Genomic DNA, 14,791 nt, shown 5'->3' with positions numbered 1-14,791 from the left:
AGGAGGTGGGACCAATACAAACTGGACGGGTTACACCTGGGCAGGACCGGGGCTGATGTCCTAGGGGGAATATTTGCTGGAGTGGTTGGGGAGGATTTAAACTAAAATGGTAGGGGGATGGGAACCTATGCAAGGAGTCAGAGGAAGGGGAATCAAAGACAAGAACAAAAGACAGAAAGGGGAATAAGAAAAGTGAAAGGCAGAGAAATCAATGGCAAGAATCAAACAGGGCCTCAGTGAAAAATAGTGGGAATGGGACAAGTAATGTTAAAAAGACAAACCTTAAGGCTTTGTGCCTTAACACAAGGAGCATTTGCAATAAAGTGGATGAATTAACCGCACAAATAGATGTAAACAGGTATGATATAGTCAGGATTACAGAAACATAGCTGCAGGGTGTCCAGGGATGGGAAGTGAACATCCAGGGGTATTCACTATTTAAGAAGGACAGATTAAAAGGAAAAGGCGGTGGAGTTGCATTGTTGTTTAAAGAGGAAATTAACACAATAGTGAGGCAAGGTATTAGCTCTGACGATGTGGAATCTGTAATGGTAGAGCTAAGAAACACTAAGGGGCAAAAAATGTTAGTGGGGGTTGTAAATAGACCCCCAAACTGCAGTGGTAATGTTGGGAATGGCATTAAACAGGAAATTAGAGACACATGTAATAAAGGAACATCTGTAATTATGGGTGACTTTAATCTGCATATAGATTGGGCAAATCAAATTAGTAACAATACCGTAGAGGAGCAATTCCTGGAGTGTATATGGGATGGTTTTCTGGACCAATACATTGAGGAACCAATGAGAGAACAGGCCATCCTCGACTGGATACTGTATAATGAGAAAGGAATAATTGGCAATCTACTTGTGCGAGGCCCCTTGGGGACGAGCGACCATAATATGATAGAATTCTTCATTAAGATGGAAAGTGACATAGTTGATTCTGAGACTTGGGTCCTGAATCTTAATAAAGGAAACTACAGTGGTATGAGGTGCGAGTTGACTATGATGGATTGGGAAACGTTACTTAAAGGGATGAAAGTGGATAGGCAATGGAAAACATTCAAAGAGCACATGGGTGAACTGCAACAATTGTTTATCCCTGTGTGAGACAAAAGTAAAACAGGAAAGGTGGCCAAACCATGGCTTACTAGGGAAATTAGAGATAGTATTAGATCCAAGGAAGAGCCATACAAATTGGCCAGAAAAAACAAACAGACCTGAGGATTGGGAGCAATTTAGAATTCAGCAAAGGAGGACCAGGGGATTGATTAAGAAGGGGAAATAGAGTACGAAAGTAAGCTTGCAGGGAACGTAAAAACTGACTGTAAAAGTTTCTATAGTAATGCGAAGAGAAAAAGATTGGTGAAGACAAATGTAGGTCCCTTACAGTCAGAAACGGGAATTTATAATGGGGAACAAAGAAATGGCTGACCAACTAAATACATACTTTGGTTCTGTCTTCACAAAGGAGGACACTAATAACATACCAGAAATGTTGGGGAACACAGGGTTTAGTGAGAGGGAGGAACTGAAAGAAATCAGTATTAGCCGGGAAATGGTATTGGGGAAATTGGTGGGATTGAAGGATGATAAATCCCCAGGCCCTGATAATCTACATCCCCGAATACTTTTGGAAGCGGCCCTAGAAATAATGGGTGCATTGGTGGTCATCTTCCGAGATTCTATAGACTCTGGAACAGTTCCTACAGATTGGAGGGTAGCTAATGTAACCCCGCTATTTAAAAAGGGAGGCAGAGAGAAAACAGGGAATTATAGACCAGTCAGCCTGGCGTCGGTGGTGGGAAAAATTCTAGAGTACGTTCTAAAAGATTTAATAGCTGAGCACATGGAAAACTATGGCAGAATCGGACAGAGTCAGCATGGATTTATGAAAGGGAAATCATGCTTGACATGGAATTTTTTGAGGATGTAACTAGTAGAGTTGATGAGGAGGAGCCAGTGGATGTGGTTTATTTGGACTTTCAGAAGGCTTTCGACAAAGTCCCACATAAGAGATTGGTGTGTAAAATTAAAGCGCATGGGATTGGGGATAGTGTATTGAGATGGATAGAAAACTGGTTGGCAGACGAGAAACAAAGAGTAGGAATAAATGTTTTTTTTCCGAATGGCAGGCAGTGACTAGTGGGATACTGTAGGGATCGGTGCTGGGACCCCAGTTATTCACAATGTATATTAATGATTTAGATGAGGGAATTAAACGTAATATCTCCAAATTTGCAGATGACACAAAGCTGGGTGGGAAGGTGAGCTGTGAGGAGGATGCAGAGATGCTTCAGTGTGATTTGGACAAGCTGAGTGAGTGGGTAAATGCATGGCAGATGCAGTATAATGTGGATAAATGTGAGGTTATCCACTTTGGTAGCAAAAACAGGAAGGCAGATTATTATCTGAATGGCTATAAATTGAGAGAGAGGAATGTGCAACGAGACCTGGGTATCCTTGTACACCAGTTGCTGAAGGTAAGCATGCAGGTGCAGCAGGTAGTAAAGAAGGCAAATGGTATGTTGGCCTTCATAGCCAGAGGATTCGAGTACAGGGACAGGAATGTCTTGCTGCAATTGTACAGGGCCTTGGTGAGACCACACTTGGAATATTGAGTGCAGTTTTGGTCTCCTTATCTAAGGAGGGATGCTCTTGCAATAGAGGGAGTGCAGCGAAGGTTTACCAGACTGATTCCTGGGAAGGCAGGACTGACATATGAGGAGAGATTGAGTCGATTAGGATTATATTCGCTGGAGTTCAGAAGAATGAGGGGGCATCTCACAGAAACTTTTAAATTCTAACAGGACTAGACAGGGTAGATGCAGCAAGGATGTTCCCGATGGTGGGGGAGTCCAAAACCAGGGGTCACAGTCTGAGGATATGGGGTAGACCATTTAGGACGGAGATGAGGAGAAATTTCTTCATCCAGAGAGTGGTGAGCCTGTGGAATTCACTATCACAGAAAGTAGTTGAGGCCAAAACATTGTATGTTTTCAAGAAGGAGTTAGATATAGCTCTTGGGGCGAAAGGGATCAAAGGGTATGGGGAGAAAGCGGGAGCAGGCTATTGAGTTGGATGATCAGCCATGATCATAATGAATGGTGCAGCAGGCTCGAAGGGCTGAATGGCCTACTCCTGCTCCTAGTTTCTATGTTTCTATGTAACCAATGAATGCCCTTTCACTATAGCTCTTCCTTTCTCCTTCCTCCCCTCCTGTACAGCCGAGCCGCTCATGGTGCCACAAACTTGGCTCTGACTGCACTCCTCTGAGGATCCAGCATCCTTACCAGCTTCCGAAATGGAAAACTGATTGGTGAGCAGGACCCCAGGGGACTCGTGCACTACCTGCCTACTTCACATGGACTGTCTGGTGGTCACCCATTCCCTCTGTCATGGCAGAATTTTCGGTAAGTTCGCGTTTACAAAGGGTGAAAAATGAGAGTTCAGCCAGAAGCGTACTGGGATAATGGAGTCTGGAAGGAGCACAGGGTGAGTGTTTCAGCAACAGGTAACCCAGAGCAGGAGTAGAGGCAGGGTATGTTACAGAGATGGGTGTAGGTGGTCTTAATGATGGAGTGAATATGCTTATCTCAGGGACAAGGACAATCCCAAATTTGTAAACAGTCTGCTTCAGCCTCAGACAGTTGCCAGGGTGAGGGATGGAGCTGGTGACTAGGGAATGGAGTTTGGAAAGGGGACCAAAACCAAACGTTTCAGTCTTCCCAATATTCAACTGCAGATTAGGGATGTTGGACAAGTAACTTGACAACACAGGACCAGTGGAGAGGACGAAGAAGGCGTGATGGAGAGGTAGAGCTCAGTTCACTCAGATGCATGGGAAAGTTGTCTGCTGGTGAGGTCATGGGAGCAACAAGCAGAAATTCATTTCAAAAACAAGTTAGGTCATTGTTTAAGAAAGGGAATATTAAGATAATGGGAGCAAAAAGAAGCGTGGAATTAGTCTAAGGAGAAAGGCACAGCCCCTGGCTTGATGGGCTGAACAGAATCTTTCAGCACAGGAAGAGTCCATGGAAATATAAATCACCTTCCTGGGGTTCCAGATACACTGGATCTAAAAGGAATTGTGTAATACAGAAACTGTTTTTTTGCTTACCTCTCCTAGTTTATCCAATTTGACATATGTTTCCACCTTGCCAAAGCCAATTTCTGACTGGAAATGAAAGAATAGTACATCAGTCTCCATTTGGAAAACAGCCTGCCATGTATTCTCAAACATGCCACACAAAATCCATAATTACCAACTTCCTGAAAGCTATCTCTATTTTTCAATACAGAAATGAGCAGTCAGGGATTTGGTGACATTTTGAGATGTTCTGTGTTGTGAGGATCACTTTCTATATTGTGAACATTCTCAACTTCATTCTTCTCCTAAAAAGCAGTCTTGAAAAACATTCTGCAAAATGAAAGTGAGCGGCAGCCTGTCGCCTCACTGTACAGGTACTTCACTGACCTGCTCTGTATTTTCAGCATCTGGAGTCATTTGTTGGTCTTATCTGGTTTAGTCACAGCAGATCATTCAGCCTTTCTGCCCGGTATTGCATGTATGAGCTCACACAGTCCCATTTTCCTGCTGTTTTAATATCAATAAAAGTGACAATGATGCTGTCAGACTGTCATAAAAATCCAGCTGGTTCACTCACGCCCTTTTGGGGAGGAAACATGTTGTCCTTACCTAGCCTGGCCTGTACAGAGTGGTAAGAATCACAGAATGGTTACAGCACAGAAGGCCATTCAGCCCATCGTGTCTGTGCGGAATCCCTGAAAGAGCAATTCTCCTAGTGCCATTCTCCAACCTTCTCCCCATAACCATTTTCAGATAATGATCCAATTCTCTTTTGAAAGTCTTGATTGAACCTGCCTCCACCACACTTTCAAACAGCACATTCCGGACTCTAACCACTCGCCATTGCTTCTTTTACCAATTACCTTAAATCCCTGTCCTCTGGTTCTCAATCCTTCCACCACACGCACTTCGAATCACACCACGGCAGCTGGTGGAATTTAAATTCAGTTAATAAATCTGGAATTATAAAGTTAGTCTTGTCCATGAAATTATCACTGATTGTTGTATAAATCCATCTGGTTCACTCATGCCCTTTAGGGAAGGAAATCTGCTGTCCTCACCTGGTCTGGCCTACATGTGACTCCAGACCCACAGCAATGTGGTTGACTCTTAACTGCCTCAGGAATGGCTGAACAAGCCACTCAGTTCAAGGGCAATTAGGAATGGGCAACAAATGCTGTTCTTGCCAGCGACACCCTCGTCCCATTAAAGAATTAATTATTAAAAAGCTCAATATGTGCAGTGTGAATCAAAAATAAAAATGTTTGTCAAAGATGTGATGGTGAAATATAATAGTGTATGGGATGTTGGGTTGATTTTTTTAGGGGATCTAAAGAACCCAGACTAGTTTCTTAAATAACTCAGTGTCTGTGTATGAAAAATGTTCTGATTTTGAACACTAAGTATAATTATCATCATATTCTGAATAACACACAGGGATGGTTTGGGTAATTAAAGAATAAAACCAGACATCTCTCCTTCCTCAGAGTGTGTGAAGAGATGTTAGAAATACTGTACATTCAGTCATATAACATTACACCTCGAATCGTCAGGAAATAAGGATTTATAGGGAATTAAAAACTAAAAAGAGCAAAATACTGCAGATGCTGGAGATCTGAAATAAAAATAGAAAATGCCAGAAAAACTCAGCAGGTCTGGTAGCAGCTGTGAGCTCTGAAGAAGAGTCATATGGGCTGGAAATGCTAATTTTGTCTCTCCCTCTGCAGATGCTGTCAGGCCTGCTGAGTTTTGTTAGCATTTTCTGTTTTTAATTAGGGAATTCGATTCAGTTTAGTAATTCAATGGAAATTGTTAAGAAATGAAATCACAAATGAATGGATTATGATTTCTGGGTTAGACAATTACTTTCTTTGCTAAACAGAAGGGGCTCCCTAAATATTCTTACTTTATGATAGAAAACCAGCCATTAAGAAGCACGGGTATATTTGATAAAAGCCCACAGTGAGTCAGGGATATATTTCTTGTTCAAAAACAGAATTACCTGGAAAAACTCAGCAGGTCTGGCAGCATCGGTGGAGAATAAAAGAGTTGACGTTTCGAGTCCTCATGACCCTTCAACAGAACGAGGTGAATCCAAGGAGAGGGGTGAAATATAAGCTGGTTTAAGGTTGGGGGGTGGGAGGTTGGGTGGGGGGAGAGGAGTGAAGGGGGGTGGTGTCGTTGTAGGGACAAGCAAGCAGTGAACCAGACCTGTTGAGTTTTTCCAGGTAATTCTGTTTTTGTTTTGGATTTCCAGCATCCGCAGTTTTTTGTTTTTATTTTTATATATTTCTTGTTCACTTTCACTGTTTACTCTATAGTCTGTATTGATCTGCGAATCAGGCTGAGAAGGATGACACAGAGATTCACCTGATTTATAGAGTATATTCACCCTCCTCCCCCATTATAACACACAAGGACGATGTTTCCCTCATTTACAGTGCAGGAGATCAGTGAGGGGCTTCCCACACCTTGATGCTGGTGATATCATGGAATTAACCAAAGCAGCACCAAAGATCAGACCATTCAAAAAGGGAGTTATATTCAGAACCATTTCCACTGCTTCAAGGCTCAATTTGCTCACAGTACTGGCACAGAGCCAGGCAGCTGTTGTGAGATTCTGCTAACTGAGGTACCAGAATGCTCTTCAAACAGCATTCATTTTTTCAGGTGCACAGGTGGGTGCGGTGAAAAAGTGGGCGTGGAGGGGGAGGGGTGTATGTGGTGATGGGTTGGGTGGGTGTGGTGTTGGGGGGGTGGGTGCGGTGATGCGGTGAGGGGGGTTGGGTGTGGATATGGGGGTGTTGGGTGCGGTGAGGGGTTTTGAATGTGGCGAGGAGGGGTGGGTGCAGCGAAGGTGGGTGGTTGCGGTGAGGGGGTTTGGGTGTGTTGATGGGGGGCTGCAGTGAGGAGGGCTGGGCGTGGTGAGGGGGTTTGGGTGCAGTGAGGGGGGTGGGTGCGATGAGGGGGATTGGGTGCGGCAAGGGGGGGTGAGCACGGAGGGGGGTGGTTGCGGTGAGGGGAGTGAGTGTGGTGAGGGGGTGACCGTGGAGAGGGAGGTGGGTGCGGCAAGGGGGGGATGGGCGCGGTGAGATGTGCTTGGCACGGTGAGGGAGGGTGGGCATGGTGAGGGAGGGGTTAATGTGCTGGGGGGGCTGCAATTAGAGGTCAGTGTTTCAAACTGAAATGTACTAGGCGATGAGGGAGAGAAAGTCAGAATCCTTCATAACCGCCTCCTTTGTCAATGAGGCTCTGAGTAACCCTCCAGACTGACCGGTACCAAACTCTCATATCGCTATGACACAACACTGACCATAACGCTGGAACACAATGATGGTACACAATTCTTGTTATAAACTCCTGGTTTATATAAAAAATGACCTTATTTACTGAGTGGGCTAAAGTCACTGGATAAGTGTTAAAAAGACTGACAACAGCATTTGAGTGACCCAAACAATTGTTCTGAAAATGGGTGAACATTTATCTAACTTCAGTTTGTAAATTATAAACCTATCAGAATTGAGTGGTGCTGTCTGGAAGTAGCCAACCAGAACAAGAGCTTAAACAAGTGTGAATGGTCCATCCCCTGAAATATTCACAGACATCCAGGCATAATCGGTTTATTCAGGTAGATGCAGACCAAATCATTAAACTCAAACACTTTGGACAATGAACCCTGGCAGTGAAGTGGGACCTACCGATCATTTAGTCTAATCACTTTAAACAATAGACCTGAAAGGGGAATCTCCAGCTTGCTGTGACCATACTTGGTAACTGGCTAGTCTGTGAATGGAGGTCCAGTGATAGCAAGCTAACCCTTTGTGTTAGAAAGGAAACTGTTTATCTCTGGCCAGAGTCAGACACGTCATGAATGGGTAACAGTGAGAAGGGAACTCGTGCCACCCCCCCCAACTCTCTCATTCTCTCTCTCCAGCCATTCTGCAAGTGTGTGCCTGCCTGTATCTGACCAACCAAACACTGCAGGCAGCAGCTTCAGCATAAATCAAACTGCTGACTCCAGAGGAAAAGACAGAGATTGCCCATCAGGACTTGAAAGGCTGCGTTTGTGCTCAACGCCTCTGCAGTTGTACTGTTGCCCATGATGTCCTTGTGAGTGACAGCGTTGGCAGCGGCCAGGAACATTGATGCTTATCAAACAGTTATTAAAGACAGTGATTTAAAAAGCCTCACCTTCTCCATGCTTTTCCTCCTTCCATTCAGCACCAGGGTGAATGTGTAGCACAGCTGTCCCATGGTGACTACAATGCCACACTGACCAGTATCGCCAGAGAGCACTGAATCCTCATGTTCAGCCCCGCAGTATAAACAGCCCAGTGCTAGCACAATGCCAACTGAACACGTATTTGTTTTAACAAATTGAAAGCTCAGTACAGTTTTTTCAGCCAATTGTACAGCCAATGATTATTTTGAAATAAATGAACCATTTAACAAAAGAGCCTGAACATTACAAACGACCGGAGTGTGAAATACAAGAGGAAAGTGACATTTTATAATTTGCAGGGGCTGGAAATCATAGTCAGGTTTTTGCTGGCACTGTGTCTCTGCAAACGATGTCAATGGTTTTCTGACGGGTATCAGTGGCCATCTTGTGTGGCAGGAGACATGGTGGACTTTAAACTGTCTCTGAGCAGAACCCGGAAAAATCACTGAAGATAGCCAGAAGCCATCCAATCCGTCAACCCACAAGATCCGTATACAATTGACTTTGGACACGTTAAACAATTTAGCCTATACCCACTCCTTGTAACTGTGTGTGTGTGTGTGTTTGTGTGTGTGTGTGCGTCTTGGGTACACATGTGAGTGTGAGTAGCATTTTTGATATTTTTTATCTATTGGGTGTTAAGTACATAAACACTATTTCCTTTTCTTTTAAAATGTAGAAGGAAACCTGCCTGTGTGTCTTTTAAAGTCACAGCACAAACAGTTAAATACTTACTAAATTGACAGGCAAATTCTCTTAAAACACCTGTTGTCGTCAATCAAGAGAGGGAGCTATTCCGCCACATCTTGCCAGGATGCAAAACTTATACACAACTCCAGTGTACAACACTGGTACACAGCACTGGCACACAACACTGGTACACAACACTCGCATACACCACTGGCACACAACACTCGCACACACCACTGGCACACAACACTGGTAGACAACACTCGCACACACCACTGGCACACAACACTGGCACACAGTGCTGGTACATACCACTGACACACAACACTGGTACACACCACTGGTACACACCACTGGCACACAACACTGGTACACACCACTGGCACACAACATTGGTACACAACACTGGCACACAACACTGGCACACACCACTGACACACAACACTGGCACACAACACTGGCACACAACACTGGTACACAACACTAGTACACACCACTGACACACAATACTGGTACACAACACTGGCACACAATGCTGGTACACACCAGTGGCACACACCACTGGCACACAACACTGGTACACAACGTTGGTCCATATCATCAGTAATATAAAGATGTGATCCTTCTGGACCAATCTGCAGCCTGGATGAACCGAATCTGTTCATTATTACCCTAGCCAAAGTGTTCCCTCCCAGCTGGGAGACTGTTCGTCTGTCTACCAAACTAGCTCTCGTTCCAAAGATCCACAGGGTTATTTGTGCTTTGGAATATTCAACTCGCTATTCTGTCTGATTTACTGACACCCTGGGCACAGTTGTCTCAGATTGGCACTAAGTGCAGTAAAGGGCAGGTAAAATGGCGTTTTACTCACCAGCCCCAATGGCAGGTTTTCACGCAGAACGCCCCAAACCAATCATGTTATTTGTGCATTCCCGGAAACATGCCGCTTCCATGGTGGGCAGGCTCTTATTCCCCCTCCCGCCATTGCCTCGCCGCTTCATCACACCATATTTAAAGTCCAGGCACACACATGCCTCTCAGTGCTTCTCACAGTGGCTGCAATGAAGACATGGCCCCAAAAGGCAAAAAGGCTGCAGCCCCCAGGTTCAGTGACAGGACCCTCCAGTGCCTTTTGGATGCCATGGAGGCCCACCATGATGTCCCCTACTCCCACTCTGGCCACAGGGCGGGCAGCAACCTCACTAATCCGGCTTGGGAGGTGGTGGCAGCGGTGGTCAGCACCAGTGCTCTGCACAAGAGGACAGCCACCCAGTGTTGCTACAGGATGAATGGTCTTATCTGTTCTGCCAGGGAAAGTCATTCTTCTCATTACTCTCAACTCACACACTCACAAACCCATCACACATCCACAGGGATCGCACAGCTCAAAGGGCAACACCACTAACTCTCACACACACACACTCACATCACCATCAGGTTCAATTCCTCTGAAGCTTGTGTCCTCATCCCGTTTATGACTCTGCTCACCACACAAACATTCCATGCAGTGCCATGTGTCCTGCTCACACTCCCTCCATCTGTTTCCATGCAGGAGAAGCCTGCTCACATCAGCAGAGAGAGGTCTCAGACCAGGGGTGGATTGGCCCACATTAGGCCCCTCACTCACATTGAGGAGCGGCCATCATGCTGGCTGGTGAGGATGTGGACCGTGCCTGTGGTGACGGTGAGATCGGTGGTGAACACCCGTGTGAGGATCCTGCATCACATCATCCCTCTCTCAATGCATTTGTGAGTGCTCTCTCTCCTACTTTTGATTCTGCTGTCGTGTACTAATTATCTCTACTTTGGTTCACAGGGAGCTCTGCTAAGCGACCGACATCCTCAGCCAGGCAGTCCCTCAGCTCCATCCACGTCCTCATCTCCGGCCAAGAGGACACCTCCTCCACTGAAGAGCTGGAAATGAGCAGCCTAGAAGACCCATCACCCTGTCTACCCAAACCCTTCACCAGCGCAGAGACACATGCCTCGGTGGGATCCAGATCTAGAGCAGGCTCGGGTTCACAATCTGGTGGTCACCGCACGGATACGTGTCCACAGCAGGAGGAGGCAGGTTCAGCCGAGCTCCCCAGCACTCGGAGGACTGCTGAGAAAGAAGCATTTATGAGGTCCGAGTCAGGTGACCAGCCTCTGGATTTAGTCTTCCAACTCATCGTGGGGAGTCAGCAGAAGGCAGGGGAACATCACGCAGAGCTGTTGGAAGCCCTTAACAGAGTGGCATGCGAGTCGGAGGAGTGTGTCCACCTGCTCTCTGATGAAGTGGTGGCAACACGTGCGCATATGGAGGTCTCATGGGGAGGTGGCGGATGCGAAGGAGGCCCTGGTCCAGCAGAACATGGAGATGCACGCAAACCTGCACTCCCATCGAAGGAGCCATGGGCGAGTTCCTGCAGTAACGACGCAAGAGGGAAATGGGGCACCTCAACGTCCCTCCAGGTGATCCTTACATTCAACAAGTCAGGCCGGGGCCCCTGGGCACCCAATGGGAGGAGGAGCAGCAGCTGGACACACCTGGGTCATCCACTCAGGAATCTCAGAGGCTGTCCACCCCCTCAGAGTTCCCTTTGCTTGTGACCCCCTCAACCTTGTCCCCTGTCACCACAGAGGGAGCAGCTAGACAATGAATGATTCTGGACGGAGAAATGTGTGTGTGTGTGTGTGTGTGTGTGTGTGTGTGTGACGCATGCATTCTCCCACGCACACAGACCCTTCCCATAAACACTCAATGTCCTGAGCATTTTGAATGCTGCTGCTGGGGTTCATGTTCAGTTGTCCATCTGAACCGACCTGCATCTCCACTCACCCACTGATGACACTCCCATGCAGCACCTGATCTTGCCCATCACAACTCTCGTTTCACTTTCAATTTGGACAGCATGGTGCTATTCGGTTTGACTTTCCCCCAGTCACCCATTTCCTTTCCCCATCACAGTTACTCCCCCCCCCCCCCCCCCGCCCCCACCCCAGGATCACCTTCCACCTCCCCTCCGTGACCTACCAGCCACAATCCTTTTCCTTCAGGGATGTCCAGATGAATTTGCACGTTCCCTTCCTTTTCGAAAATCCCACCCCCATCCACATTAACATCCTCGACCTCCTCCTTCCCATCCCCAGGGTCCATGTCTGCATCCAAGTTCCCACCAACCACCCTCATCCGTTCCTTCCACCACGACCGTCACACCCTCATCTTCCCAACCTGCCACCTCACTCTGCCCTCGATCATCCTCACCATTCTCTCATGCCATACCCACCCTCAGTTCCCTCCCCAGGAGGCAGATATGGACCCATCAGAGCCCTCCCTTACATATTCACCTGGACATTCCCCCCACCCCCATCCGGACCCCTTCCCTCCTGGAACCCCTTGCCCCTGCAGATCCCTTCCCCCCACCCCACCCCAGATGCCATTTACCACTCTGAACCCCTTCCCCGGATCCCTTTCTCCCCCCACCTTGGAACCTCTTCCCCCCTCCAGACCCCTCACCCCCCCCCAGAACCAGAACCCGTTTCCACCAACTTAGTCCTCCCATCCCCCAGGAGTCCACCCTGCTTAGTCCCTCCCCCTTCATACTCGCTCAGACACCCTTACTTCTTCCATGACCCTTTGTCCTTCCGCCCATCTCCACTCCATCCTCCAGCCTTACCTTTTCCTCCAAACTACATGTTCCTCCAACCTTACTCCTTCCCCCTTTCTGACTTCCTCCACCACTCTTACTCCTTCCCCTCTCCACACTCCTTCCTCCTCCTGGACTCGCTCCCCTCTCCACACTCCTTCCTCCTCCTGGACTCGCTCCCCTCTCCACACTCCTTCCTCCTCCTGGACCCTCTCCCCTCTCCACACTCCTTCCTCCCCCTGGACCCCCTCCCCTCTCCACACTCCTTCCTCCTCCTGGACCCCCTCCCCTCTCCACACTCCTTCCTCCTCCTGGACTCGCTCCCCTCTCCACACTCCTTCCTCCTCCTGGACTCGCTCCCCTCTCCACACTCCTTCCTCCTCCTGGACCCCCTCCCCTCTCCACACTCCTTCCTCCTCCTGGACCCCCTCCCCTCTCCACACTCCATCCTCCCCCTGGACCCCCTCCCCTCTCCACACTCCTTCCTCCTCCTGGACTCCCTCCCCTCTCCACACTCCTTCCTCCTCCTGGACTCCCTCCCCTCTCCACACTCCTTCCTCCTCCTGGACCCCCTCCCCTCTCCACACTCCTTCCTCCTCCTGGACTCCCTCCCCTCTCCACACTCCTTCCTCCTCCTGGACTCCCTCCCCTCTCCATACGCCTTCCTCCCCCTGGACTCCCTCCCCTTTCCACACTCCTTCCTCCTCCTGGACTCCCTCCCCTCTCCACACTCCTTCCTCCTCCTGGATTCCCTCCCCTCTCCACACTCCTTCCTCCCCCTGGACCCCCTCCCCTCTCCACACTCCTTCCTCCTCCTGGACTCCCTCCCCTCTCCACACTCCTTCCTCCTCCTGGATTCCCTCCCCTCTCCACACTCCTTCCTCCCCCTGGACCCCCTCCCCTCTCCACACTCCTTCCTCCCCCTGGACATCCTCCCCTCTCCACACCCCTTCCTCCTCCTGGACTCCCTCCCCTCTCCACACTCCTTCCTCCTTCTGGACTCCCTCCCCTCTCCACACTCCTTACTCCCCAATGACTCCCTCCCCTCTCCATACTCCTTCCTCCCCCTGGACTCCCTCCCCTCTCCACACTCCTTCCTCCTCCTGGACTTCCTCCCCTCTCCACACTCCTTCCTCCCCCTGGACTCCCTCCCCTCTGCACACTCCTTCCTCCTCCTGGACTCCCTCCCCTCTCCATACTCCTTCCTCCCCCTGGACTCCCTCCCCTCTCCATACTCCTTCCTCCCCATGGACTCCCTCCCCTCTCCACACTCCTTCCTCCTCCTGGACTCCCTCCCCTCTCCACACTCCTTCCTCCTCCTGGACTCCCTCCCCTCTCCACACTCCTTCCTCCTCCTGGACTCCCTCCCCTCTCCACACTCCTTCCTCCTCCTGGACTCCCTCCCTTCTCCGCACTCCTTCCTCCTCCTGGACTCCTTCCCCTTTCTGCACTCCTTCCCCCCACCTTCCACTCCCCTGATATCTACCTCCCCAGTTGCCATCTTCTCCTCCTTTACTCCCTCCTCCCTCCATACTCACTCCAACCCTCCCAACCTCACCCCCCCAACACGTTCATTCACTCCCTCCCAACCTTACCTCCCTGACACCTTCATTCCCCCCACCCCCAACCTCACCCCCCCAACACCTTCATTCCCACCACCTCCAACTTCACCCCCCTCAGCACCTCTTCCTCTCCCAGTTAACCCTAGAGCTCCCTATTCCACCCCTTTGACCATTATCCGTCTGTGAGCTGCTGCATGGTGGTGCCATGTCCATGAGAACCCACCCAGCGTGCCATGAACATTCTTCTAGGATCCTGTTGCTTTTGGGCTGCAGCACAAGAACAAAAGGAATAGGAACAGGAGTAGACCATTCAGCCCCTCGAGCCTACTCCGCCATTCCATAAGATTGTGGCTGATCTTCTTGTGCTTCGATTTCCACATTCCCGTCTAACCCCAATAACCTTTGATTCCCTTGCCTAACAAGAATCTATCTTCCTCTGCCTTAAAAATATTCAATGACTCTGCCTCCACCACCTTCTGAGGCAGCGAGTTCCAAAGTCGCACAACCCTCTGAGAAAAAATTTCTCCTCGTCTCTTTCCTAAAAGGACGACCTCTAATTTTAAAACACCGCCACCTAGTTCTGGACTCACCCACAA

General features: G+C 48.7%; 1 protein-coding gene across 1 annotated transcript in view; it reads right to left on the bottom strand.

Annotated features, from left to right (window-relative positions):
• Positions 1-14,791, bottom strand: part of LOC121280018 (cyclin-dependent kinase 16-like) — a 47,615-nt gene that overhangs the window by 19,616 nt on the left and 13,208 nt on the right. The window contains exon 4 of the mRNA XM_041191647.1: positions 4,123-4,179. Within this exon, the coding sequence (XP_041047581.1) occupies positions 4,123-4,179 (57 nt within the window). The remainder of the gene's footprint in view (positions 1-4,122; positions 4,180-14,791) is intronic.

Source organism: Carcharodon carcharias, chromosome 7 (genome assembly GCF_017639515.1).
Source record: "Carcharodon carcharias isolate sCarCar2 chromosome 7, sCarCar2.pri, whole genome shotgun sequence".
In the NCBI taxonomy this organism is placed as follows: domain Eukaryota; kingdom Metazoa; phylum Chordata; class Chondrichthyes; order Lamniformes; family Lamnidae; genus Carcharodon; species Carcharodon carcharias.
This window is presented reverse-complemented; position numbering and strand designations above follow the sequence as displayed.